The 25,034-nt window shown below is 36.3% G+C and overlaps 2 protein-coding genes and 1 pseudogene across 49 annotated transcripts in view; all 3 read left to right on the top strand.

The window, feature by feature from the left end:
• The window catches only part of LOC141299786 (protocadherin gamma-C5-like), a 3,056-nt pseudogene extending 3,002 nt beyond the window's left edge, over nucleotides 1-54 (top strand).
• The window catches only part of LOC141299195 (protocadherin gamma-C5-like), a 207,648-nt gene extending 192,009 nt beyond the window's left edge, over nucleotides 1-15,639 (top strand). For 22 of the 48 annotated variants that reach the window (XM_073829540.1, XM_073829517.1, XM_073829519.1 and 19 more), the window contains exons 2-5: nucleotides 6,845-6,903; nucleotides 7,519-7,572; nucleotides 9,670-9,788; nucleotides 13,782-15,639. In XM_073829540.1, the coding sequence (XP_073685641.1) occupies nucleotides 6,845-6,903; nucleotides 7,519-7,572; nucleotides 9,670-9,788; nucleotides 13,782-14,011 (462 nt within the window). In that variant the 3' untranslated portion in view covers nucleotides 14,012-15,639. Of the gene's footprint in view, nucleotides 1-85; nucleotides 2,664-6,844; nucleotides 6,904-7,518; nucleotides 7,573-9,669; nucleotides 9,789-13,781 lie in introns of those variants that run through there. The other 26 variants (XM_073829550.1, XM_073829542.1, XM_073829543.1 and 23 more) reach the window with 5 other exon arrangements.
• Nucleotides 3,036-6,669, top strand: pcdh1g32 (protocadherin 1 gamma 32). Its single transcript, XM_073830160.1, has 2 exons — nucleotides 3,036-5,465; nucleotides 6,640-6,669. Exons 1-2 carry the CDS (start codon nucleotides 3,036-3,038, stop codon nucleotides 6,667-6,669), a joined length of 2,460 nt encoding a protein of 819 aa, XP_073686261.1.
• Nucleotides 15,640-25,034: the final 9,395 nt, after the last annotated feature.

Raw genomic sequence — 25,034 nt, 5'->3', positions numbered from 1 at the left:
CTGCACCAATCACATTTAGGATTGTACAAAGAGATCTACTCCCTCCCCCACTGACATTACAATGTTCAGTGCAAGCGGAGACGAGGGATGCTCTAATCTCTTCTTTAAAATGGATTCTAACGTATTTTTGCTACAAAATAGACAAGCAAAATTGTCGTCCTGGTGGGATCCCTAGTTTGTATTAGAACGGTGAACCGCCTGGATTTAAAATCAAAATGACAAAAAGGGGGACATTCAGATGGTGGAGGCATTTTTTGCTGTTCTTTTTTCTCTTTCTTCTTTTGTGGAATACGACTGAAGGACAGACTCGCTATTTGATTCCAGAGGAATTAAATGTGGGCGCTGTGGTTGGAAATATTGCAAAAGATTTAGGTTTGAAAATACCTGAGCTGTATGACCGTAAATTGCGAATAGCTTCTGAATCAGGTAAGCAGTATTTCAGCGTGGATTTACGCCGAGGAGAGATTGTGGTTAATGAAAGAATCGACAGAGAGATCCTTTGTGGAGAAAACGCAAATTGTCTGTTGCCTCTGCAAATCGTTATCGAGGACCCTTTACAACTTTACAGAGTGGAAGTCGACATACAGGATATTAATGACAATTATCCGCATTTTCAGTCGACGGACCGCGTTTTAAAGATAGCAGAATCAACAGTCCCTGGCATGCGCTTTCCTTTGGAGAGCGCAGTAGACCCAGATGTAGGCAGTAACTCTTTAAAATCGTACACTTTGAGTAAAGACGAATGTTTCAGTTTAAAAATAAAAGATCTTGGTGATGGCCGAAAGGTACCCGAATTAGTACTGGAGAAAGCTCTGGATCGCGAGAAGAAACCGGTTCATCAGCTGATGTTAACTGCCTTAGACGGAGGGAACCCGGTTAGATCAGGAACGTCTCAAATTAATATCACTGTGCTGGACAACAATGACAACAACCCCGTATTTGAGAAAAATGTTTACAAAGCGGCTATTTCTGAAAACACTAAAAGGGGCACATCAGTTCTTAAAGTTGAAGCTAAAGACTTGGACGAAGGTCTAAATGGAGAGATAAAATATTCCTTAGGAGAGCATACTTCTGATGTTTTGCGTTCGTTATTTCACATTGATGAGAATACCGGGGAAATTATTCTAAACGGAGAGTTAGACTATGAAACCACTCCCATCTACAACATTGAGATAAGTGCCAGAGACAGAGGTGTCCCCGAAATGGAGGGCCATTGCACAGTTAAAATAGAAGTCTCGGATATTAACGACAATCCACCGCAGATACTGCTTACGTCTAAACCAAGCCCTGTGCGAGAGGACGCGCCTAGCGGGACAGTTGTAGCGCTAATAAGCGCACGGGACATCGACTCTGGTGACAATGGAAAAGTCAGTCTGCAGACAGAGTCTAAGCTTCCATTTATTCTAAAACCATCTTTCTCAAACGAATATTCGTTGGTTACAAACGGCGTTTTAGACCGTGAAACGTTCCCAGAATATAACGTGGAAATAACTGCATTTGACTCAGGCTCGCCCCGTTTGAGTAGCAAAACAATAATTCCAGTTAAAGTTCTTGATGTTAACGACAATGCCCCAAAGTTCTCCGATAACGTGTATCACGTGTACGTAAAAGAAAATAATACGCCAGGATCTATTATCTGTTCGGTATCTGCTCAAGACGTTGATGTCGGAATAAATGGTAAAATATCATACTCTATTGAGAACTCTAAAGGTTGGGATACCCCAATATCCTCGTATATGTACATAAACTCTGATAATGGTAGCATATTTAGCATGCATTCGTTTGACTTCGAAAAAATAAAAGTGTTTGAGGTCATCGTTCAGGCTAAAGATCATGGCTCTCCATCTCTAAGCAGCAACTCCACAGTGTATGTGTTTATTTTAGATCATAACGACAATGCACCTGCTGTCATTTACCCGTCTACATCCATGGGGTCTGTCTCTCATCAGAGGATGCCCCGTTCTGCTAAAGCAGGACATCTCGTTACTAAGGTAACAGCAGTGGACTCGGACTCGGGTCATAACGCCTGGCTGTTCTACAGGCTCGCGGAGGCCACTGATGCTTCTCTGTTCAGTGTGAATTTACATACGGGAGAAGTGAGGACTAAACGCGCTGTTTCAGAGCACGATGACTCCTCTCAGAGACTGCTGATAGAAATAAAGGATAATGGAGAACCGATCCAGTCCAGTACAATCACAGTGGATATACTGATAGAAGACGGCTTTCATGAGCCCATCTCAGACTATAGAGAGAAAACTATCGAGCCCAACAAGAAAACTGGCAAAATTACTTTATATCTTATCATCTCTTTGGCTTCTGTGTCTTTGATGTGTCTGCTGACATTTTTCATCTTACTGGTGAAATGTGCACGGGGCAGTAGAGGCGGCTCAAGTTGCTGTATCAGGAGAACAAATTCTGAATACAAGAACCCCAATAGAAACCTGCAGATCCAACTCAACACTGACGGGCCCATTAAGTATGTGGAGGTTCTAGGAGGAGACATGATGTCTCAAAGTCAATCATTTGGCTCCTATCTCTCTCCAATGTCGGAATTCAGTGATCTCACCCTCGTTAAGCCCAGCAGCACCACAAACTTTACAGACACGCTAAACGTGCTTGATGCGTCATTACCAGACAGCGCGTGGACGTTCGAGAGCCAACAGGTGAGACAAACGCAGATTTAAACAAGTTATGTTTTTACATACACTATTTATACGTAACTGATAGAGAGACGCTACTTTCAGCACCTTGGACAGCTCCGTGTGAGCTTTTGTCTAAGCAAAGTAACTTTCCTCCAATAGAAACGCACGATTTTTATCCCCACCCCCTTTAACTATTCTCCCGGACCCACAGAGGCTTGTTGCTCTCAAGAGCTGTATTGTTAGTTTAGAAACTTAAAACAAATGGTGTAGATCATGGATAAAATACAAGATGTCTTTCTTATATACTCAAATAAGGGTTTGCGGAGTCTAGGATATGCATGAATGAAAACCCCGAAGGAGTCTATAGCTACTAGTGAAATTACTAAATTAAAAATGGAGAGTAAAGAGCTGTTTCGGAAATCTTTGGACTGGGCTGCAGTTTGGATTGTTCTTAATGCTTTGTGTTTTGCAACGCACGCTTCGGAACTTTTATATTCTACAACGGAGGAATCTAAACCAGGAACTATTGTTGGACACTTGACTAAAGATTTAGGAATTGATGTTGAAGTGATAGTTCTAAGAGAAATGCGAATAATCTCGGAATCTAATGCTAAGTATTTTGACGTAGACCTGACATCTGGAGCTTTGGTGGTCAAGCAAATAATGGACAGAGAAAGAATGTGCGGAGGAAATTTACATTGTCACACTCGGATTCAGATTTCTCTTCAAAATCCGTTGGAAATGCACAGCGTTATGATAGAAATTGTGGATGTCAACGACAACGCGCCACGCTTCCAAAGCCGAAACACTTCTCTGGAAGTTTCAGAAGCGGCTGCGCCAGGCACGATGTTCCGCTTAGAAAGTGCGCATGACCCTGACGTGGGTGCGAATTCACTGCGCGCTTATTTTCTTAGTCAAAACGATTGTTTTATTCTTAAAGTAGAAAGTAAAAGTGACGGTAGCAAGATTCCAATTTTAGTCTTAAACAAGTATCTTGACAGAGAAAAGACGAGTGAATTTAGATTGATTTTAACTGCGGTTGATGGTGGCAGTCCAGAAAAGTCCGGCAACAGTGCCATTTTTATAAACATTCTAGATGTCAATGACAACGCGCCACACTTTCATAATCCTGCAAAAAGAGTCACGCTGGTAGAAAATTCACCTCATGGGACGTTAGTTACAACTCTGAATGCCTCCGATGCAGATCATGGTCACAATGGTGAAATATCTTACACGTTTGATAAATACACCCCTGACAATGTGTTAAAACTTTTTAGCGTGGATTCTATGACTGGTGAAGTTAGAGTTACAGGACTAGTCGATCACGAGCTAGCGAATGTATATGACGTCACTGTTCTTGCTAGGGACAGAGGAATACCCCCTATGGAGGGGTCATGCAACATCAAAATCGAGATTATTGACGTGAATGACAACACTCCTACTTTCAGCATTAATGTGGTTTCTCCTGTAATCTCTGAAAACGTGAGTTCAGGCACTGTCATTGCCCTAATCAAAATAAAAGATGAAGACACAGGGAAAAATGGCGATGTGAGCGTGCACATCCAGTATGGGTTGCCTTTCAAGATAAGTTCGCCATATAAAGGGCTTTTCACTTTAATGACCGATGGCCTGCTGGACAGAGAGGCTGTGGCTGAATACACCATTACTTTGACCGCCACAGACTCTGGTTCCCCACCCCATTCCTCGGAGGAATCTTTTGTGTTACGTCTTTCAGATGTTAATGATAACCCCCCAGTCTTTTCACAGCCTTCGTACTCTATTGACATAGATGAAAACAATGCACCAAATGCTCCCCTTCTGTCCGTGTCAGCATCAGACCCAGATGTGGGTGAGAATTCCACAGTTTATTTCTCAATTTTGGAGAGCGAAGCTCTCAGTAGGTCTGTGTCTTCATATGTATATATTAACCCAGATAGTGGGCAGATATATGCCATGAGAAAGTTTGACTATGAGCAGCTGAATGCATTTCAATTCATAGTGCAGGTTCTTGATAGAGGAGCTCCAGCTCAAAGCTCCAATGCTACTGTGCATGTGTTTATTAAAGATCAGAATGATCATCCTCCTGTCCTTATATATCCTGCACCCCCATCTGATGGGACATTGCAGTTTTTGGTACCTAGCACAGCCGGCATTGGACACTTAATCAATCGCATCACATTCGTGGATGGTGATAGTGGCCACAATGCCTGGTTGTTCTACAGCCTCTCAGGGGTTGGTGCTGAAATGTTTCACATAGGCGCACATACTGGAGAGCTGCGTACAGCCCGTAAGCTTATAGAAGAGAACAGCAAATCTGTTTTTAGCTTCATTGTGATTGTAAAAGATAACGGTAGGCCTTCTCTCTCTACTAGTGTGGTAGTTAACATCACACTGGCTGAGAAAGCTTCAGATGTCTTGTCAGAACGTAGAAGCTCTATCTCAAAAAGGCCAGCTGGGTCTGACCTCACCTTGTACCTTATAATCACGTTATCTTTTGTTATTACGGTATCATTCCTGGTAACCATTGTTGTAGCGGTGCGCTGGCTCAGCCACCGTGGTTATGTTGTGTGCCTAATGCAAAAACTCGGTTTCAAGCACACATCTCGTGAGCACCAACATAATGACCTCCACCTGCAGCTAAATACTGACGGTCCTATTAGATACATGGAGGTCGTGGGGGCCTCCCGGGACCTCCACAAACACATGTACACACATGGTTTCTCCACCATCTCCAGCAGAAGTGACTTTGTGTTTGTTAAGGCCCCACAGAGCACTCTAAGCATGCGACTGTCAAAAAGACTCTTCGCTCACTCACTCATGAAGGTGAGATTTTCAGAAAATGTTATAGACAACCATTTAAAAAAGTTAGAGGTCAGTAAGATTTATTTCATGTTTGATGCCAACCAAGGCTAAAATGCATTACTGCAATACTGTCATATATTATAACATTTTTTGCTTTTATATATTTGAAAAAAAAAAAAAAGTAATTAATTCATGTGATAGCAAAACTTATTTTTAGCAGTAATTACTCCAGTCTTTGGTGTCACATAATCCTTCAGAAATCATTCTAATATGCTGATATTCTATCAGGATTCTATGATGAATAGTTGTTTAAAAGTGGAATAGAAATCTCTTGTACAATTATACATGTCTTAACTGTCACTTTTGACTAATTTAATACATCCCTGCTAAATAGAAGTATTAATTTCTTTCAAAAATTCTTACTGACACCAAACTTTTGATGGGAAGTGTAAGCATGTACTGCAGTTGAGAAAAATAAATTGCTTGCATCTGTTAATGAAACAAATGGTACACAGTTAAAATGCTTGTGGTATGAATTTTAATGTCACATTTTCTCAAAATCATTTCTAGAATGATGAAAATCATTCTGCGTATGTTATTAATTCAGACTAAGGCTCCAGCCACTATGACTCACTTTTCGGACTAAGCACTCTATAATGCCAAGTGTATTAAGAATCAGGCCACTATCTGAGCTATTTCTAGACCCAATGACTCAGCAGAGATTTTAAACTATATAAATCTGAGAAGAGTAATGACTGAAAATGTTCAAGTCAGGTGAGGCAGATTGCTGCAGTTGGATGCAGTTGTTTGCATGCAGTCCCAAATATCAGACTGTCTTTGTGGAATCTACACTAGAGTTTGGAGGATCATTACAGTGAGATATTGCACATGCCTTGAATGCTATCTTGCAACATAATGACTCAACTATGGGGAGATGCAATAGAATTGTGTGGGATACTAAGGAAATTATGACAAATTTTGAAGAAATTTTAGCCATAATCCACCTACAGGTGAGCTCATATTTAGTTTGATACAGACTTGTGTGTATACTACTTATGTACATGCACTCATGCGTGAAAGCAACATGATCGAAGTTTCAATTATTCACACACACTCTCCCTCAACCTATTTTCTACCTTATGTTCTTCTTTGTTGCTCTGTTTCTCACTACTCCCCTCAACTCATTCTTTCAAAGGTGCAGTTTCAGAAAACAGTCCTGAGGTGAAGCAGAGAAAGTGCATCACATTGTACTCTGCTGTCAATAAAATGAATTTGTGTTTCAGAACTACAACCTATTATGACGGGATGGAGATACCTGAGCTTCAGGATGGACCAAAAGTGCATATAAATCTCTATGTCAAACAAAAGTATTGACAAAACTCTTTTCTTCTCATTTACAGCAAAAGCCACCTAATGCTGACTGGCGATTTCCCCCAAACCAGAGGCCTGGACCCAGCGGGTGAGTGTTGGATTCAATTTATGTGTCTCGGAAAACCTATAAATATATTTGAGATTATCCACGTGGTATTACGTACACTGTTTTGTAATACTTTTCATTTAATCGCTCTGATTGGAATAAGATAATTACAGAACAAACTCTGGGATTACCTGTAAACATTTGAGCGCCTAGATCTTTGGTGGTCACTATATTATAAATTTAGTCAGCAAGAAGAGTTGAGTAATACCAAACCATTTAAAATGAACAAATACCAAACTATCTAGATTAGAATCTGATTTAGTAATTTCCTACCTTTAGTGTTTTCATCTCTACATTTAGCCCATCATTGCCATTTTTATGAATATTAAAGATGCCAATGGCAATTTACCACTACACTATATAAAATAAAATCCTACAAAGGAAATCATGTAGGGGGAAAAAATCCTGCAAATACACCAAATCTATCATGACGGCAGCTATCCAATAAAAACATACAAAAGTGAACCAGCTACTAGGGTTTTAACTTAAAGGAAGCTCAAAGACGTTCTCACCCATCCATGTGCTCTGGTTAGTCTCGTCCTCAGTGGACACAGGGTGATTGAGTGACAGCTGCATGCTCCTGTGCTTATGTTTCAGCCAACACAGGTTCCACACCCTGCAGCAGAGATGGACTCCATACGAGAAGTCCAGGTAGAGTGAAGGCGAAGAGAAGGCTAGTGTGTGGTAGCGTTTGGCTTCACCTGGTGTAGCCTTCTAGTGGAATGTTGTGTTTAGGCCTTTCAGATTCTGTGTCCTGCAGCTTCCAGCGACATGCTGTCCAGTCTGTTCCTACACATATAAATGTGACCACAAATTACATGCAGTTGGTTCATTTGGGGATAAGGCTTTTGGATGTATGTGTATCGCTGATAGCTGTTTGTTGCATCTTGCTCTGCGGGTTGTCATTGCAGTGTGTTTACCTGTGCTTAGTAAACTTGTTTGTTCCGATTTGATTTATTTTGGCTTTGTAGAGCCAAGTCTGTGAAGTCTGTCCCTAAAGAGTAGAGAAATATTTCTGTCCTTATGTACGGACTCTGCTCTCAATCTGTTTGCGTGGGCAGAGAAAGAGAGTAAAAAGCTGCTTTTTAGTCATGCCATTTTGATACTGAGCAGCCTGTAATAACCAAAATGTACTTAAAGGGATAGTACACCCCCTCCAAAAAATTCACCCATGTGTTGTTCCAAACCTATATAACTTTTTTTCTGCTGAGGAACACAAAATATTTTCTTTGTGTTTCACAGATTTACTTGAAATAAATAAATAAATAAATAAATAAATGTAAGCATTTATGTCAAAATGTCTACCCAATTAAAGAGGAGAATAAAAGACTTAAGATTTTTATATACACTCTTAAAAATAAAGATTCTTCAAGTGATGCCATAGAGGAAGCATTTTTGGTTCCACAAAGAACCATCTCTTTCATACCTTTTTATAATCTGAAGAACCTTCTTTCACCACAAAGAATCTTTTGTGAAACATAAAGGTTCTTTAGATGTTTAAGGCTCTTTATGGAACCATTTAGACAGAAAATGTTCTTCTATGGCATTGTAAAGCACCTTTGTTTTTAAGAGTGTATGGGCGTTGTGTACATTATCCTAATAAACTTGTGTTCCTTTGTCTATTTAAAAGCTTATCTGAAGCTTATCAGAGGATGTCACTCACATTACCAAGTTGTTTTACCTCCAAGGAAGTGATGTCTGCTATGATTTAATTGTCTTTAATTTAATTGTCTTTTGACAGCTTTCATTTGAATGGACAGTAGTGAAAATAAAAGAGAAGGCAATACCTTAAGAGAAAAACTAAAAACCTTTATTATAATTAAATTTAATAATAATATAAAAAAGAAAAGAAAAGAAAAGAAAATTAATCATATTAAGGGTTGTATTTATAGAAAATGGGATATAAAATCCTGGAGACATAGGAAAAGTGGTGATATTTGGCATTTTAAAATGCTGTAAAATGTTTCAAATTGTTAAATGATGTTATTTATGATTAAGACAGCTTTACAATTTATGTTGTTTAGCACTTAAAGGCCAATAAGGTCATGATTCTTACTGGGGACACAAAAGGCACTGAATGTAAGTAATGACCCTCTAATTGGTATTTATAATAGGAAGTGGCTTTTATCATTATTATACACTGTAAACACTCCTATTTAATAAATTTACATTTGCTGAAATGACTGCATGTTTTATAAGCCTGGGGAACATCAATTTACTGAAACATTGCTAAGGTCATAACATTTTGCAAGGATGGTTTAAAAACCTGGACTTGTGATGCACCTGCATATGATTTAGGTATACAAGCCACTATATTTTCTATTCAGTGTTTTACAGATGCAGAGAGAAAAAAAAAGTTACACAGGTTTAGAACAACATGACAGTGAGTAATTGAAGAAATATTGGTGAACTATCTCTTTAAATTAAGTTTGTTGTGATTTGATTAACGGGCACAGTGTATGTGTTGTCAAGCCACATGGTGTAAACAGACAAAACTGTATTCTGATCAATGCATCTGTCTATTTACTTCATGTCTACAACTGCTTTGTCGACTTTAGCCTCCATTTTCTGACTGCACTGCACTGTTCTGCCCTGTCACACAAAATGGCTGTCTCAGCTAATGAAGCGGGTGCGTTTATGCTAGCAAATGTGGTGACTGCTGTTCATATTTATGTGTGAGAGGTAAAATGCGAGGGAAAAAAGCTGTGAGTGCATGTCAAATCACTAACCCTGTTCTCTGTCATGTAGGGCTGGAGTTCGTCCTGATGAGGCAGGTGCCACCGCTGGTGTGATAGCAGGAACAGGACCGTGGCCCAACCCCCCTACCGAAGCTGAACAGCTCCAGGCTCTGATGGCGGCAGCGAACGGTGAATCTCAGTCTCACTCATTACTCCATCTTTTGTGAAACTGCAATAGAATAAGAGAATGGGGAGAAAGCATTAGCATAGACTTGAACTAGGAAAATGTAGAAAAGCATAGCCAACAGGATTGTCATAAACATTTTGTAAAGCAAAAATGTTCTCTGCCAGAAATATCCTTCAGGCTGCTCAGCTTTACAAGCTAAATTTTCATGATAATCTTGCTGGTTAAGCCAATTAAGCAACCCGTTGGGGGGCAAATCAGCCCACCAGTATCTAAAACACAACATACGCTGGTCTTCACAGCAGGGAAGTCTGTCTGTATTGTATTGGATCTATCAGTCCTCAAGGTCAGATTTTGAAGAGTGTTAATAACTGGATGATGTAAGAGATGAGATGTAGTGAGAGAAGAAGGAAAAGAGAGAGTGTGGCTTCCAGAGTACAATGTATTATCACCATTTATTGACTCAAACTAATTGAGTGTAGAGACAAAAGAGTCTTTCTCCCTCTCAGCAGCTGCAGTCAGAATGACAGCACTGTGCTGATGATTTCAAATCTCAAGAGTGTTATTTACAGTAAATTCACATACACATGCTGGAAGCTAAACTACAAATCACATTATCTAGATCTGTAGGTTCAAATTTACACATTTTATGTTGAATTTTTATGCATTTATATCTGTTTTACAAATTTGCAATGAAGTAGCTGCAATTTGTTAAATTTAAATATCTTTAAATTTACAGCGTAAATTTACAGTAATTATAATCAAGTACTTTAAAGGAGTAATTCACTTTCAGAACAAAAATATACAGATAATGTACTCACCCTCTTGTCATCCAAGATATCCATGTCTTTCTTTCTTCAGTTGTAACGAAATTATGTTTTTTGAGGAAAACCTTTCAGGATTTCTCTCCATATAATGGACTTCTATGGTGCCCCCGAGTTTGAATGTCCAAAATGCAGTTTAAATGCAGCTTCAAAGGGCTCTAAATGATCACAGCCGAGGAAAAAGTGTCTTATCTAGCGAAATGATCGGTTATTTTCTAAAAGAAAATTTACAATTCATATTCTTTTTAATCTCTATACAAGTACACACAGAGCTAGACAAGATGAGCATTTGGGGTTAAAAAGTATATAAAATTGTATTTTTTTATTTTTTTTTATTTATTTATTTTTTTTTTTTAGAAAATAACCGATCATTTTGCTAGATAAGACCATTCTTTCCTCGGCTGTGTTCATTTAGAGCCATTTGAAAGTTCAAACTCGGGGGCACCATAGAAGTCCATTATATGGAGAGAAATTCTGAAATGTTTTCCTCAAAAAACAATTTCCTTACGACTGAAGAAAGAAAGACATGAACATCTTGGATGACAAGGGGGTAAGTACATTATCTGTAAATTTTTGTTCTGAAAGTGAACTACTCCTTTAAATGTGCTTTAGTATGTCAGTCAACACAATAGAATAAGTGTCCTTCTTTAAAGCATGACAAACGATTATTAAAACAATGATTTAAATGTACTTAAAACATGGGTAACACTTTATAATAATGTTCCGTTATAACTCTTTTATAAGTGATTAGTTAATGATGAAATAATCATTTACAAAACATTCACAAATGATTAATAAGTGATATGCTAACAATTTGTGTGTTTTGTTAATTCATTTACAAGTCATTTACATGTTAATTTACAAGTAATTAGTTAATGATGAGCTAATTATTTACAAAACATGACTATGTGTTTATAAATCATTAATAAGTGATATGTTCATTTTATTGTAAGTAATATGCTAACGATTTACCAATCTGTCTTAAATTATCTTAAAAAATTGCATATCATGAAATAATCAAACAGATCCTTAGTAAATGGTTAAAAAGTTAATAGTTAACCCCTTAACTGTCACCCCCATTTTTTAAAATAGGTGTGAAAGTGCACTATCCAAACTTAAATTGTTGTAATTCATGAACACTTTGGAATACAGATCTAAGGTAGGTCTCTTTATAAAGAAAACAATCAGCAGATTATTGCAGAAGCGGTATTTTAAAAAAGTATTAAAGTATTAACAAATTACAGAAGTTTAAATTTACTGTAAAGAAAATACACTGTACAATTTTTACTATATTTTATATAAAATGCATATTTTACATAACAGGTTTTATGCTAAAGTTGATATCAATTTGAAGCCTTACATCTAAATAAGTTATTCCAAATTTGAAGTTGATATGAAAAAAAAAGATACATGGTGCATAGTGCATAAGTTCATAAGTACATGATGAATAAGTGCAGAGTATAGTGTGTCATTTGGGGCACAGCTCATGTTTCATTAACTAATTACTTGTAAATTACTTGTAAATGAATTAACAAAACGTACACAAATTGTTAACATATCACTTATTAAACATTTATGAATGCTTTGCAAATCATTATTTTATCATTAACTAACCACTTATAAATTACTTACAACTGAACGTTATTATAAAGTGTTACCGTCTACTTAAGAGTGTTAGGTAATGGTCATGAAAGTGTACTCTTTTTAAGTAAACTTAAAACAATAGTTCACCCAAAAATTTATATTCTATCATCATTTACTCACCCTCAAGTTGTTCCACTGTATGAGTTTCTTTCTTCTGTTAAATACAAAATAAGATATTTTGAAGAATGTTGACATCCACAGTATGGAGAAAATATATATATGTGACCCTGGACCACAAAACCAGTCTTAAGTTGCTGGGGTATGTTTGTAGCAATAGCCAAAAATACATTGCATGGGTCAAAATTTTAGATTTTTCTTTTATGCCAAAAATCATTAGGAAATTAAGTAAAGATCATGTTCCATGAAGATTTTTTGTAAAATTCCTACTATAAACATATCAAAACAAAACAAAATGTAATTTTTGATTTGTAATATGCATTGTTAAGAACCTAATTTGGAGAACTTTAAAGGTGATTTTCTCAGTGTTTTGATTTTTTTGCACCCTCAGATTCCTGATTTTCAAATAGATGTATCTCGGTCAAATATTGTCCTATCCTAACAAACCATACATCAATAGAAAGCTTATTTATTGAGCTTTCATATGATGTATAAATCTCAGTTTTGTAAAATGTAACCTAATGACTGGTTTTGTGGTCCAGGGTCACATATATATTATGGAATTCAATGGCAACCATCAGCTGTTTGGATACCAGCATTCTTCAAAATGTGCTCAGCAGAAGAAAGAACCTTATAAAGGTTTAAAACAGTCCATTTTCGGAACACAAATTAAGATATTTTTAATGAAATCCAAGGGCTTTCTGACCCTGCATAGGCAGTTCAGCCTTAATTTTATAAAGGTACGAGAATACTTTTTGTGCTCAAAGAAAACAAAAATAATGACTTTATTCAACAATTTCTTGAATGAACTCTTCTGGAAAGCTCTTTCTAATAAAGCTTTTGGATTTCATCAAAAATATCTTAATTTGTGTTTCAAAGATGAACAAAGGTCTTACGGGTTTAGAACGACATGGTGAGTAATTAATGACAGGATTGAACCATCCCTTTAGGTGCACTTCTTTTTCACAAGTGTGAGTTTTGTTTGGTTTAACAATTTCATGACTACAATTTCATTATGAATTTATGGAAAAGAAACAGATTTATACTTTTGGAACAAAGGCAGACCTGCCTCACTGCTGTTAGATGACAATGTCACATCCATTTGCAACAAGAACTGTTAAAATAGTGTGTTTTAGTTTGCTTTTCTTGTATATACACGTCTTGTGCTCTATAAGCGTGTTGCTGAGTATGTGATGTGTGTCGATGTTACGGCATACATAATGCATGGGGGATGGGCAGGCAGAAGCAGGTCACTGAGGGAGCTGCAATGCGGTTCCTGAGTGACTGAATTATGAGCTCTGTGCTGAACCAACCCATCTATAACCTTTCCCATCTCTCTCTTTCCTGTTCTCCTACTGTCTCTCTACCTCCTTCTATTTTCTTCTTTCTTTCACACCCTACCGTTGCTCTCAGAAGCAAGTGAAGCCACTGCAACTCTCGGCCCTCGCTACAATCCACAGTACGGCCCGGACTACCGCCAGAACGTCTACATCCCAGGCAGTACCGCTACCCTCACGGCCAACCCTCAGCAGCAGGTACCCCAGCAGGCCCTTCCCCCGCCCCAAGCCCTTCCTCCTGTCGAAGCCCCCAAGGCTCAGACGCCTGCCAGCAAGAAGAAGCCTACTAAGAAAGACAAGAAGTAAAATGCGTGGAAGCACTATCAGAGCTGAAGAAATATGTCGGCAGGATCTGAGCATCTCTCCTCGAAAAAAAATTAAATAAAAAGACGAGTCCACAGGTTTGGTTAAAGAATGAACAGTCTTTAGATTTAATGTTTTTGTCTGTAAGGGTTTTATTTGTTTGTTCTAGATTTCCCAGCTTTTATTTATTGTGTTTTGAATTCTATAACAATATCTTGTAATAACTCAATAACCTCCCAAAATCAAGCATCTGTCGCTGAAACAAAGAATGACTGAATGAACAAGAGGAGATGTGTTCAGATTCCTGAAGCTCTTTCTTTGACGGATAACTCTGTCCTGTAAATAGCATTACTAAAACAAGAAGAAAATATACATTTCTTCTTTTATTTTTTTTCCAAATGTCATGTTTCAGCCTTCTTTTTTTTTTTTTTTTTTTTTCCAAAGCAAAGTAGATGCTTCTTGTGGTTACAAAATGAAACGCTGTTAGGCTTTTTAACAATGTGCCACAACTCTCACCTTGACTGAAAAAAGAGTATTGAGCTGAACTATGCAGTGAAAAGGGGGTACTAAAAAAAGAAGGCGGCGCACGAAAGTATATTAAACTAGTTTTTGGATAACACATTTACGTTCGGTGAGACACTGGATTGTTGGCATGGCATTTAAAAATAGATTCAGTCTTCTCATTAACTTCTTAATAGCCAGTTAAGCAGAGCTGAATGTTAGGTTAACACGTTTGACTATTCTTTGCTTTTATTTCCTGTTAGCTTGGTATAAGAATCCTAGAAATGCAAGTAATGTAAACAGTGTTATAAAGCTCAGAAAGGATAATCTCAGCCTTTGTAAGGTCAAGATCAGAGAAAGATTTAGGTCAAAGTGAATGTGCTTAGAGTTGATGGAAAACATGAAGTGAACCAAAAAGAAAGAACCATGTGGAAAGACTAATGACTAACTTAAGCACAACACTGTACATGAATGGATCTTAGGATTCTGTCCACCTACCACCAATACAGTGTATATAAAATGTGTAACCTGTCTGTATAAGCATTAGAGCCACAAGGGCTGGCTGTTACAGGAATGTTTCAGTATTTTTAAAAAAAAAAGCAACAAAAAGACGTTAGAAAAAAAATCCAGTGTAGTGTTGTAGGAAGAAAAGCTTCAAGATCATTGACTAACCAAACTGTACATACTACAACTTCTGAAGACACGCAATCGTAGCTTAAGGCTTGTAGAGTATGTGCATATTTGTGTTTTCCCCCTTGATTACACTTTCTTTCCTTTTCTCCAATCACCTAAAGCTTTGAAAGATAACAGACAATACTTACTGTCTTTAGAGTACCACCCCTCCCCACATCTTATTGTACTTTTCTGTGTTTGTAATTCCAATCAGTCGGTAATGATACTGGAATGCCACTCCTGTCTGTTTGACTATGAATATCTATCTATCTATATATAAATGTCTGTCTGCTGCTTGGCTACCTTTCTGTATTTGACTGTGATTCCTTTGAAGAAATGCTTAGCACCTCATGTTACCCTTTTTATTTTATAAGCTAATATTTATATCGCTGTTGATTTATGTTTTACTTTATTATTGGAACACTTACATTTGAAATAAAATTTTGTCAGAACTCACAGTCATGGCTGACCTGTATTTTTTAATTGCTTATTCTGTTGACATAACTGTGGACATGTGACTCATATGTAAACATATTCAAAAAGCTGGGGTCAGTAAGAAATCTATACTTTTATTCTGCAAATATTAATGGTGAGCATTAGAGACTTTAAATGGTAGTGTATAAACAAATTTAAGGACTTATGATTAATGATAAATACATTTATTTTTTTAAATTATATATTTTATATAGACCTCTTATTTTATTCAATGTGTGAAGTGCAAAGAAATATAATATGCATTAATATTTCCAGGATGTGCTGCGCAAAATGAATTCCAAATGTTCATATCCGCAACTTCTATGCATATGACCCATTTTAAGAATCATTATTGATTCAGTTCAGAAAGAAGAATAAGAATGTTGGCGTCAGAAGGAGGGAGCTCTGCAGAGATTTCCGAAGTAGGGCATCAGCTCTGTTCTGGTGTTTCCATATATAGCAGAGACATACGTGTACGGAGGCGCTCCAAATGGCAGAGAACCACGACTCTGATAGCTGGAGAATGTCCAGAGAAATCTACAATCAAAAGATGAAAACTGTGTGATATATTCTAAAGCTCATGCAAGATCTTAAACAGCTGCTCATATTAAAGCATTCAAAATATGTAATTACTTTAAAAACCATTAACCCAATGCGCAATTTGTGTGTTCAGGGACATTTAGTTTAATTGCTGCTTTGTCTAAATGAATTGTGCCAAAATTATTGCTCTCATCATCAGCTTCAGAAATCACAGACATTTTTTCACTTGACTCACCAGCTATTATGTAACAGCAAATGTCATGAACAAAGTATTAGCCACATAGTCGGCAAAAATCTTGGTTTCTATGTTAAAGTGACTATGGATGTAACTAGAAATGCTCTGAAGTCCAGAGAGTGGTTCAAACTGAAGGTCATGTGTTCTTGGATTCGCTTACAATCACATTATAGATAGTATCAAGTGCAGCCGAGAACATGGACAAATTAGATGAGTTACTTTAAAGGCTTAACCCTCCATTTTATTAAAGCAGACCTGCTCTCAGCAAAGCCATTTCCTCTCCCCCACAAAATGGCCGACATCTCACACAACTGCAGCGGTTGCCTTGGTGATGAGAGAAGGACTCCAATATTCTGAGAAACAGCAGCATGCGATCAGAATCAGTCAGGTGAAATGCACAATACAGCCTCCACATACAGCAAACAATACAATCACTGACCTCAACAGAATATTCAACAGTGAAATATACCAAATAATAATGTTGGTTTCTTCAAATTCCAAAACATTAGCTCAATTCTTAGATGTGATGCATTAGGGCACAATTTCAGCTTTAAAAATACCATCACGAACATATCTTGAGAAATACAGCAGGGAAGAGATGACAGCTGGATTGGAGGTCATATATGAAATATCCTATTAACTAGAACTATAAGCACATCTATCTAGCATCATTTTATGCACTATCCAGTTGAAGATGCTATAGATATAGGAAGCTGCTCCTACATAATCTGTCTAAGATGCTCATGGGACATGATAGCATTAACACACTGCTTCAGACGGGCAACTCTCCAAGACAGCAGCTGCTTCAGCTCTAAACTCTCCATTTCCTCTCTGCCACAGAGATTACGCAGCCAGTCAGCAACTCAACAAATTCACTCTCAGAGTTGCAGCATGAAAGACCAATCACTGCTGCTGACACACTAAATAAGCAAATAAATAAATGTGACCCTGGACCACAAACCAGTCATAAGGGTAATTTTTTAGAAATTGAGATTTATACATCATCTGAAAGCTACATCAGCACTGATGTATGGTTTGTTAGGGCAGGACAATGTTTGGCCGAGATACAACTATTTGAAAATCTGGAATCTGAGGGTTTGAAAACATTGAGAAAATCGCCTTTAAAGTTTTCTAAATTAAGTTCTTAGCAATGTATATTACTAATCAAAAATTAAGTTTTGATATATTTAGGGTAGGAAATTATCCAAAATATTTACATGGAACATGATCTTTACTTAATATCCTAATGATTTTTGGCATAAAAGAAAAATGCAGTGCATTTTTGGCTATTGCTACAAATATACCCATGCTACTTAAGGTTTTGTGGTCCAGGGTCACAAATAAATCAAAATTTCCATCAATTGCGTTGATCTTTTGATATATGAGAGGTCATTGTACAAAAAAAAAAAAAAAACATCCTGTAAGTTTTAGAACTTCAAAACATTCTTGTTAGTTTAAAAACAGTTTATACAGAAGCCAAACTGCTAAAAGGACAGGTTGTGGAATGTGCCACTCTATGGCAACATTACTGGTGTGCATCTTGTGACAAAACAAAGGCACTGAAATAGTTTAAGATCAGTTAGCGCAAGTTTCTTTTAGTTGAAACAGCTCAGCCTTACATTTTAGTTTAGGACTAGGCTTAAGCCATGTCTGTGAAACCGGGGTCATGATGTAATGGTGTGGCTAAACAAGTGTAATTTCAAGTTCTAGACTTCATCAGTAAGAACTTGGTAGTTTGTTCACCAAATTTTACCAAGGATTCATTTACAAGCAAAGCACAATTTGAGGTAGGATTTCAAAAAGATTTAAACTAAAAGACAATGCTGTGCCTACTATATTGGATCCGAAAGCCACACCACAAAACTGTAAGTAACTGTTTTTATCAACTTGATCTCATGACAAAAACTGTGAGAACTTTTTCAGGTGAGTGGCAATATAACTGTAATGCTCCGTGGCATTTTAAAATAACGTACCATCTGCACTACACCTAAACCTATCTGATAGTATGAACAAAAGCAAATGTGATGTAAAAACGCAATTGCAAGCATGCCATTTTATCTTGTTTTTTGATCTCTCAACTACGGAGCCCCTTACGTCACCTGTAGAAGAAAAATAATTAATCCGTGGGGACGGTTTTGCAATTCGTTCCCTCAGTTTATAAACCGTACTCACGAATTCTTAAACTGTTCCCTCAGTTTAACAATTCGTGCCCAAGGATTAACAAACCGTGCCCACGAATTTCCAATCCGTGCGCTCAGATTTTGTAAACCGTACCCTCGGATTTTGAATCCGTACCCACAAATTCATAATCCGTGCGCACGCTTTTGCAATCCGTTCCCACAGTGTGTAAACTGCTCTCACGGATTTGTGGCCCCGCCCCCAAATTCAACCAGGACACCTGTTTAGGTGCCGGATGCATTGTATTGCATTTATTAAACTTTATTTTCTCATATTAGGCTATATGAGACTATGCAACACTGGCAAAACAGAGTTTTTAGCTTTATTATATATTAATCACCAATAGATTAGCTGCTAAAACACCACACCTGTGTTTTATCCCATTGGTTATTCATGTAAAATAAACGCTAAAAAGAAGAATGTTTTGTAAGGGCTGATCATGGTAAATTAACGAAATAAATAATGTACAGGTTATGTTGTCATTACTTTGCTCTTAAACTAAATGCAGTGTAATATATTGCATATTTAATAATTACATTAACAGTGAACAAGCATCTAACTGTGGGTGAAAAGCTTATCATAAAATCGCCAAAATTCTACATGTTAAGAATTGAATAGTACACAAACACATTAAGGCACTTATTTAGCCTATAAATTAAAATAATAATAATAATTACTATTTTAAGTATTATGACGTAAAAAGCTTATAGCCTATACTTATATATGTTTCTCAGCTATTAAAATAGTTCAGTTTTGCATGAAATGACAAAGTGACTGTATTTCGTTTCGTTTTTTTAATAAGTTAATTTAGAAAAATGTTTGGAGCATTTTTTTGTTCGTTCAATATAAGTTTTTGTTTTTTAAAGTAAGGACAAGACGGCCAGCGGCAGAGAATGAGTTCATTATAGCCTGTGTTTGATCAGTTTTGCCTTCTCAAATCATCACGACTTGCTGACAATAAAATGTATAAGCCAAGCATGAAACAATGTTAATTTCAACAATAAACTAATATAAATGTGTATATATATACCGCCTGCATTTTATCCTATTGCTAATTAATTAATTAATTGTTTTATTATTTCATTAAGTAATAATTTAAAGCATTCTAGATATAGGCCTACATGTAATTGTCTGTGAGGTATTTATTTGCTCCTGTTGAGATAGAAAGGGTATTATGATTGTTTTCTGTTCTGATGTTATTGTGATGCACATAAATAAAAGTATAGACCTATTACAGTTCCAAATGATGTATAACTTTAACAGCTTACTTTCCACTCTCTGCACCAACAATTGCATATGTGCCTATATGTTATGTCCACATTTATATTATTTTAACGATGAAATTACATTGTTTTATACTTTAACTTTTTTGAGACTATATCTATAGGCCTATTTATTTTAGCCAAGTCGTGATTATCTGAGAAGGCAAAATTGATCAAACACGATCAACTCACTGTCTGCAGCTGGCCGCCTGATCGTTACTTAAAAAAAAATAAAAACTTATTTTTAAAAAACAAAAAATGCTCCAAATCTTTTTTCTAAATGAACTTAATAAAAAAATGAAACGAAATATAGTCACTTTGCCATGACATACAAAACAGAACTATTTTAATAGCTGAAACAGTATGCGCTGTTTTTGGGAGAAGGTGCTCTGTGACAATGCTCACCGTAAATAATACTGATAATAGTAATAATTATATTTATTATTTTAATTTGTAGACTAAATAAATGAGTGCACTTAAGACAGTAAACTGTTTACCTTTTACAGTTTTGGAAATGTCATTCTTAACATAACTCATTTTGGTGATTTGTGATAAACTTTTCACCCAGAGTTAGATACATGCTGCACTATTAATGATATTATTAAATAAGGCCTATTGTTACATTGCATTTAGTTTGAGAGCAAAGGAATGGCAACATAACCTGTACATTATTTGTTTTGTATTGCTTTTTACCTTCTCCTCTCCAAAACTCGTTTTTTTTTTTTTTAATTCAGGTAATTTTATATTTTGAAAAATATATAAAACAAAGCCGTTTGAACAGCGCTTCAATCCGTGTATCATTCGTCCTTTCCATTTTCAATTTGAAACGTACGGAGCCCCTTACGTCACCTGTAGAAGAAAAATAATTAATCCGTGGGGACGGTTTTGCAATTCGTTCCCTCAGTTTATAAACCGTACTCACGAATTCTTAAACTGTTCCCTCGGTTTAACAAGTCGTGCCCACGGGTTAACAAACCGTACCCACGAATTTCCAATCCGTGCGCTCAGATTTTGTAAACCGTACCCTCGGATTTTGAATCCGTACCCACAAATTCATAATCTGTGCGCACGCATTAGCAATCCGTTCCCACGGTTTGTAAACTGTACTCACGGATTTGTGGCCCCGCCCCCAAATTCAACCAGGCCACCTGTTTAGGTGCGGGATGCATTGTATTGCATTTATTAAACTTTATTTCTCGTAGTAGGCTATATGAGACTATATGCAACACTGACAAAACAGAGTTTTTAGCGTTTATTTTATATTAATCACCAATAGATTAGCTGCTAAAACACCACACCTGTGTTTTATCCCATTGGTTATTAATGTAAAATAAACGCTAAAAAGAAGCCTGTTTTGTAAGTGCGGACCATGGTACCAAAATAAAATAATAAGTGAAGAGCCTGTTCAAACGGCTTTGCTTTATTTAATAATATTTTTCAAAATATAAAATTTCCTGATTTAAAAAAAAAGGTTAAAAGCAATACAAAACAAATAATGTGCAGGTTATGTTGTCATTCCTTTGCTCTCAAACTAAATGCAATGTAATAATAGGCCTTATTTAATAATAACATTAATAGTGCAGCATGCATCTAACTCTGGGTGAAAAGCTTATCACAAATCGCAAAAATGAGTCTACATGTTAATGATGAATAGTACACAAACACATTTCCAAAACTGTAAAAGGTTATTATAAAATAAAGCATGCATTGTGATAAACAGTTTACTGTCTTAAGTGCACTCATTTATTTAGTCTACAAATTAAAATTAAAATTATAATAATGACTATTATCAGTATTATTTACTGTCACAGAGCACCTTCTCCCCAAAACAGTGCATACTACTCTTTCAGCTATTAAAATAGTTCTGTTTTGTATGTAATGGCAAAGTGACTATATTTCGTTTCATTTTTTTTATTAAGTTAATTTAGAAAAAAGGTTTGGAGCATTTTTTGTTCCTTAAATATAAGTTTTTAATTTTTAAAGTAAGGATCAGGCGACCAGTGGCAGACAGTGAGTTGATCGTGTTTGATCAATTTTGACTTATCAGATAATCACGACTTGCCTAAAATAAATATAGTCTTAAAAAAGTTAAAGCATAAAACAATGTAATTTCATCGTTAAAATAATATAAATGTGCGTTATTAGGCACGTATGCAATCGTTGGTGCAGAGAGTGGAAGCTAAGCCGCTTTGCAGGACATAAAGGCGCCAGCGCAATCACTTGCATTTTTGCAGTGGAAACAATTTTAAATATTTCGTCATTTTAGGTCAAAGTAATACATCATTCGGAACTGTAAAGGGTCTACTTTTACTACTTTTACTATCACAATATCAACAAAACAAAAAACAATCATGATGCCCTTTCTGTCATCTCAACAGGAGCGTTTCTCAGCGAATACATACCTCACAGAAAATTACAGGTGTATATATAGAATGCTTTAAATTATTACTTAATGAAATAATAAAACAACTCGAAAACAGAAACTCTTTCATTATGTAGTATGTAAAGATTAATTTCTCTCTAAAGGCGCGTCTAAATAGGAAATGGCCAGTCAGGATCAACAACTTCATCCTTGCAACACTGACTCAGAAAACACAAAATAGTCTTTTTTTAGTGTTTATTTTACATTAATTGGCAATAGGATAAAACACAGGCGGTAAATATATACACATTTATATTAGTTTATTGTTGAAATTAACATTGTTTTATACTTGGCCTATAGATTTTATTGTCGGCAAGTCGTGATTTGAGAAGGCAAAACTGATCAAACACATGCTATGATCAACTCACTGTCCACCGCTGGCTGCTTGGTCGTTACTTTAAAAAAAACGAAAACTTTATTGAACGAACAAAAAATGCTCCAAACGTTTTACTAAATTAACTTAATAAAAAACGAAACGAAATACAATCACTTTGTCATTACATGCAAAACTGAACTATTTTAATAGCTGAAACAGTAGTATAAGCTGTTTACATCATAATACTTAAAATAGTAATTATTATTTTTATTATTATTATTTTATTATTATTATTATAATTTAATTTAAGCTAAATAAATGAGTGCACAAATGTGTTTGTGTACTATTCATTCTTAACCTGTAGACTCATTTTGGCGATTTTATGATAAGCTTTTCATCCAGAGTTAGATGCATGCTTCACTGTTAATGTAATTATTAAATATGTAATATATTACATTGCATTTAGTTTGAGAGCAAAGTAATGACAACATAACCTGTACATTATTTGTTTTGTATTGCTTTTTACCATCCCCTCTCCAAACTCTGTTTTTTAGAAAATTCAGGCAATTTCATATTCTGATAAAATATTATGAAATAGCAAAGCCATTTCAACTGCGCTCTTTACCATTTTATTTTGGTGTGTTAAAGTATCCGCACTTACAAAACAGTCTTCTTTTTAGCGTTTATTTTACATTAATAACCAATGGGATAAAACACAGGTGTGGTGTTTTAACAGCTAATCTATTGGTGATTAATATAAAATAAACGCTAAAAACTCTGTTTTGTCAGTGTTGCATAGTCTCATATAGCCTACTGAGAAATAAAGTTTAATAAATGCAAAACAATGCATCCAGCACTTAAACAGGTGTCCTGTTTGAATTTGGGGGCGGGGCCACAAATCCGTGAGAGCAGTTTACAAACTGTGGGAACGGATTGCTAAAGCCTGCACACGGATTAATTATTTTTCTTCTACAGGTGAAGTAAGGGGCTCCGTATTAGGGGCTCCGTAATTAATAAAGTTCAAAAGAACAGAATTTATTTGCAATCTTTTTTTTTTTTTTTTTACATTATAAATGTGATGCGATCTGGGAACAGGAAATTCGAAAAATAGGTCGAATGTAATTTTTTTTTTTTTTTTTTGTCAAAATTAGGTTTTCGTTTAATTATTATTCTATAACATCTTGTATGGAATGATATCGGAATTGCAAATTGTATTTGCAATTGCGTTTTAAATTTGAGGACGCATAAAATGTGACATAATCCAAACTCAAATGCAAATTGCACATTACCGTTTGCATTTTCGTTTAAGCCAACGCACAGTGACTGTCAAATTTAAAATGTAAATGCAAAGTCTGTTTGCATTTGTGTTTCCCATATCTTACGAGTATTGACCCAGTCATATTTAAATAGCAATTTCAATTACCACGTCTGCTTTTTCACTTTCTCTGCCTCGCGTGTAGCCAGCCAAAACTCAAATGGAATCGCAATTCCCTTTGCATTTCCATTTCCGATGCCTTACACGGAAACCTGTCAATCACCTCTTGACCGTCGACTGTGAGTGATGTCAGGTCCCAACACGAACACGCCCCATAGCATAATCCCACCCTTGACACTGATTGACAGGTTTCCGTGTAAGGCATCGGAAATGGAAATACAAAGGGAATAGACCATATGCACGAAATACTTCCTTGTTTAGACAAGCCAGCTAAGTCATTTCCGGTCAACTGTACTGTGCCATAGCCTAATATGAGCGTACTTTGTTCGTTTTCTCTACATAATCCATTCACAATCGAAGAAAAGTGTTGTTTGTCTAAGAGGACCAAACGTCCATGTATACCGTTTCAAGAATGACAAATGCCAGTTTAAAAAAATTCGCGAGTAAATCGGCTAAATATGCGCTATGAGTCATTGCTGTGATTGACAGTAAAAAGGTGCGTTCGACTTCATGCGGCGCCGAAAGAAATCGGCTGCCGCCTTACAAAACAATGCATTCTGGTAAGATCATTTGTCCGACTTTGATCGGCGCTGCAGCCGCCTTTCGATCACGTGTGCCATCAAAGTAACGTGAGAGCAAAACGAGAGCAGTCGCAGAGGTCAGGCGCTGCAGTTGCTTAAAACCGACTGCGAAAGCCTTGATGACGACACACTTTATTCTCATTGGTCAGATTATGTGATGACAAGCACGACGTGTGCTGCGTGTTTTTCTTAAAAAAGTTCAGGTGTGTAATCAATCTTTATATCGAATATCTGATATTCAAACAAAACATTATTGATAAAAATGAAGACTAGGCGATGGTAAATATATATTCTTATTGTATAAGAGTAAAAAAAAAAAAAAAAAAAAACTGGTCAACCAGAGGCCGTTTTTTAATGGATGTTGTGAGAGGCTTCACTACACTGAATAAACTGCTTATAAAAATTGAAAA

The sequence above is a fragment of the Garra rufa genome, chromosome 23 (genome assembly GCF_049309525.1).
Source record: "Garra rufa chromosome 23, GarRuf1.0, whole genome shotgun sequence".
Taxonomy (NCBI): Eukaryota; Metazoa; Chordata; class Actinopteri; order Cypriniformes; family Cyprinidae; genus Garra; species Garra rufa.
This window is presented reverse-complemented; position numbering and strand designations above follow the sequence as displayed.

Bases quoted from the DNA above. Each gene is read 5' to 3' on its own strand.
- pcdh1g32 (XM_073830160.1), top strand. From the start codon at position 3,036: ATGGAGAGTAAAGAGCTGTTTCGGAAATCTTTGGACTGGGCTGCAGTT. The intron at 5,466-6,639 runs GTGAGATTTTCA...ATTCTTTCAAAG, and splicing joins TCGCTCACTCACTCATGAAG to GTGCAGTTTCAGAAAACAGT.